General features: G+C 38.2%; 1 protein-coding gene across 1 annotated transcript; it reads right to left on the bottom strand.

Moving 5' to 3' along the window:
• Nucleotides 1–360: 360 nt before the first annotated feature.
• Nucleotides 361–942, bottom strand: LOC112981885 (interferon alpha-10-like). Its single transcript, XM_026097879.2, has one exon. The coding sequence runs from the start codon at nt 913–915 to the stop codon at nt 361–363; it is 555 nt and encodes a 184-aa protein (XP_025953664.1). The 5' UTR covers nt 916–942.
• Nucleotides 943–4604: the final 3662 nt, after the last annotated feature.

Below are 4604 nucleotides of genomic sequence, written 5' to 3' on the forward strand. Positions count from 1 at the left end.
TTTCTCAGCAGAAAATGCTATATGATAACATCATTTGTCATAATTTATAATTTGTCATAATTTATAACCATCATGTCATTGTCATAATTTATAACCATCCTTTCCAATGGAATAACCCTTACTAGAAATAAGACCCTTACTGGACTTACAGATTATTTCATAGCTAATATATGGACCTTCTTTACCAGATAAGAATTTACTGACATTGAATAATATATTATATTTGCAATAACCCCCATTAGCAACATAATAATTAAATCCAATCAAAATGAACTAGAAATATTTCCACAAGATAGATCGTAGAAGAAAAAAACAAATTAATTTTAAAGCCAAATTATGTTAGGTCAAAATCTTTTTACCTTAGTCATCAAGCCTCCTTATGACTTTATCAACAAATTGAAGACATCTCCTCATTTCTGCACGGCTGACCTCCCAGGAGCACAGGCTGTGTTGTCTGTCTTTAAGAAAACAGTCTATCTTTTGGAAATACTTCTTCAGTTTGAGCCTGCTGGCTTCTCTACTCCAAAAGTAGTGGGTCTGCTTCTTGATTACGCATGCCTCCACTTGCTCGATCTGCTGATGAAGTCCATTCTGGAACTGCTCGAGGGCTCGCCCATCCCACGCAGCTAGTGTCAGGTTCTTGCTAAAGATATAGAAGATGTTTTGGAAGATCTCTTCAACGGCCACTTTGACAGTCTCTTTCTGCCTAGCCTTCAGGACCTGCTCAGGAAATCTGAAGAACATTTTCTCTCCTAGACATTGTCGAGGAAACTTTTCACCCATTTTGTCCAAAAGTTGCAGGCTGCTCTCAATCACTTTGCTTTGCTGTAAAGGAAGGTGATTACAGTGAAGACTTGAGATTTTGGTGGTGCATGACAGCATGAGACCAATTTGTAGCAAGCCAAAAGTGCTCATGATAAAGATAAGTCCTTATGTTCCTCCTTTCCTCCTGAGAGACAGGCTGGAATGCTTTGGAGGTCTTTCGTAAGCTCCTGTCTTTCTTCAAAATCTTTTATTTAATTATTCGGTAGGAGAAGTTTCTTTCATCATTTTTTGGTTTTCAAGGTTTTCCCCCTTGTGTATGCTTTTGACACTTACCACTTTCATTTTCTGCTTTATGACTTCATTGTCTTTTTTTTACCACTTACTTTTTATATCAGCAGAACATTAAAATGTTATGTATATCTTAGATTTTCTATTCCCTCTCCCTCAAGAATTCTACATTCAGTATACTGAAAATTTAAAATAAAAGATTACAGAAATATCCTTAGTTTCTTAATATTTTAGAAGTGAGAGAACATGCTGAAATAGAATAACACTGTCAATGGAGGTCCAGGGACTTGCTGCATACTGCTGGTATCCTGTCCTCTCAGTAAGATTTATACTTCCAAAATTTAGTTAAGCTTTGTCTACCTATTTTAATTTGGGGAAAATATTTTCTTTCTTTTTGCCTCTATTTCTCTTGTCCATTTAAACTCCAAGGACAGATTTCATTTCACTAAAATATGTGTATATATATTAAAGTATGTGCATATGTACTAAAATATGTCTGTATTTTAATACATATACAGTACTAGGTAAATGGAGCCCTGATCTCACTTGGAGACTGTAAATGCCATGGCAATACAAATACTCACATGGGAACAAGTTAGATCCTTAGAGGAAGTACCTTGTATTTTCTCCATCTGAGTAACTGAGGAATAACTGAAGTCAATGCCAGTAAAGCAAAGGTCTGAATTTTGAAGTTAAATGGGAGAGAATGAAGAAAGACTAAAAACACTAAAATTCAGCCACTTGCTTAACCATATAATAGAGCAGGTCAGGAATATCACAGGACAGTTATCTGGGAAACCTGGCACCTATAAGATGCTCTGAATTGTTGCAAAGAAAATGCAAGGTCGTCTTGGGTTTGCTTCAACAAAACCGTTCAGAATAAATTTCTAGTCTTTTTCTTTTGATGAGAGCTAGGCTTAAACTATCATTTTTCTGGCTCCCTGTCCTACTGTGCAAACAAATCTCACTACAAAGTGATTCTCTGCAGGTTATTGTGTCTTAATGAAGCAGTCAGAGAAACTGTATTTTTGGTCTGAGACCTGGCTCTGTCTTTCCATGCACTTGTTGTAGTGACACCCATTGCTATGTGGTTGGCTTTGGTCCCAGTCCAGTAGTGACTCTGACCGGATTTATGGTACCATTTTTAGGCTTTCTTCATGTTTCGAACAAAGGTATTTGGGGGCTTTAAAAATTCCTAAATTAACTGAGCATGATAATTCACATGAATAAACTCTTTGGATGCCTTGACATTGCTTAAGGAGCCTTGGGATGGATGTGCTGCCAGTGTGAGGAGCAAATGAATCCCCTGTAATCTCTTTGGAATGGCAGTATTAAGTAAAAAGACTAAAACATTCAGACTCATAAAATGAATAGTATGAACCAAATCTTTTCATTTGGTGGGATTCTTTGATAGTTTGGAAGAACAAGTCTGAAACTCTTTACTGTCAATGGTTACAAAATGGCCATGGAGATATATTACTTGTGCAAAATACAGCTGTACAAAGTAAAAGAATAAATACTACTACAGCTCTTTTAATAAGTTATACACAAGTAGTTCATTTTTTCTAAGCTGTGATCATTATGTGAGCTTAAGCCTCTTAGTAATGTTAAATAAACAAGCTTCTTTATGTTCATTATTCCTCCCAGACACACAGGTTGTTTTCTTTTATTTTCTTTTGAAAAATACTTTTTTACAAGTTTTCCTCTCACCTCAGAGCTGGAGACACCGTCCAACCATCCTGGGTGTAACATGCATGACAGATCTGATACAGGGGAGGGTAAAAATAGAAAACTGCATTTTCAGAGTTTCTTTAAAAAATAGAGCTGGTCCAGAAGTTTTATTCTCTTCTTTGTGTTAACAGATCTGCTGTCCAGTCTTCCTCCCAGCAGTTATATTTGTCTTAGTTTGTCAGATTTTGATTTCTTTTATAACAACGTGTTCTTCCCTACTCAGCCAATTTCTTGTCTTTTGCATAGAGAAAAGCATGACAGTAACATTGCATAACTCATGGCATGGTCTCCCTTAATCATACATCTTTATTGCTTAGTTCAGAAATAAACAGTTCATGAGAAGTCATTGCTGGAAGAGGCAACCAGGTATTGTGAGACTGCGGTGCAAAATGCTCTTGTTTGTTTCTTTCTGTCTGTGGTTGAAGCACAGAACACTTTAATCTAAAATTAAAAGAGGAAATGGGCTTGGAAACATGACTGGATTTCCAAGCAGACCTAACAGATCATGCTTATAAAATGAGTACCAATCTTTGGTTCCATGAAAGAAAGATCAGGTCTAAAAAGGTCATCCTGCTATTTATGTATTCATCACAGGAGAATGAGACTAGAACTAAACACAAGCATAATTTTGTGTTTTTCTAGCACCTTTAACATGACACAGATTATTCCCCTAATGGAAGTTTTAAATTCCATTATAGACTGCAATAGAGAGATTGAATATTCACTGTTCCTTATGACAAGGGTTCTTTTATTTCAGGCTCTAAAACAAACAGCAAGCTTAAATTCAGGCTATCTACACACTAGCAATTAGAGCAGGGCTAGGGAACATTCCTGCAAAATAGGAGCATGACTATATGTCCTCCAGCATGCTTGTGGCCCATGTTAACCAGCCCATGTTAAATCACTTAACATAACCTTATACCAGCATTCTCAAACCAAACCAACCAGTTCCTCTCAACATTTTATCTACTCTAGCTATCAGTTTCCTTTCTCCTTTAATTCACTCTAGACATCCTGATTTTAACAAGTCAGCATGCCACTGAAAAGTCCAAACCAGCTCAGCTTGTCATCCCATAAGATACCTTATCTTCATCCCCGAATAGACAGACCCTGCCTGTGTTAAAAGCAAATCACTTTTCTCCACTATTTTTAATCTGCCTTATGCATGCAATTTTTTTCTTTCTTACTATTTTTAAGCAAAAACATCAAATACAAGCAAGACTGGATTCTTTACTCTTTTCCTGAAAGCATGAGGATGGCCAGATTCAAGCCTCATGCCGTGGTGGTCAAAAGGCAGGGGCAGCCAGAAGTCCAAATATGCTGGTCAGAAAGGGGGCAGCACATAATTTGTACCATAGCTGGAACCACCCCACAAGGCCAACACGTGAAAGAGAGATAAAGTTAAGAAATTTTTACAGTTTTTTTTTTTACTAAAAGTTTACCACATGAAGAAGCATACCTTACTCACTTTTAAATGTTTAAAATACAGTTGTGAGACACTTGTAGATTTGCAATTACAGAGACAAGTGGCAAGAGATGGACCATTTTGGTGGTCAGGACAGGCAGGTTTGGCAGCAGGCATTCAAGTGCACGGCTGGATTTCTCACTTCTCCAGCACCGCGGGGGTGCCCGACACCAGACAGTGTCTCCTCTGGAGATGTCCAAAATGCAGGAGCAGGGCTGCCTGCTCTGCAGAGGTGGGGGCCAGGGGCCAGGTGAGGAAGAAGAGGCCTGCACGGTGGCCAAGGTGTCAGGGCTGGAACAAAAGCAGGTGCCTCTGCGGGAGGGAGCAGCTAGGAGAGGAAGGGGAACCGGCTGTA

The sequence above is a fragment of the Dromaius novaehollandiae genome, chromosome Z, assembly GCF_036370855.1.
Source record: "Dromaius novaehollandiae isolate bDroNov1 chromosome Z, bDroNov1.hap1, whole genome shotgun sequence".
In the NCBI taxonomy this organism is placed as follows: domain Eukaryota; kingdom Metazoa; phylum Chordata; class Aves; order Casuariiformes; family Dromaiidae; genus Dromaius; species Dromaius novaehollandiae.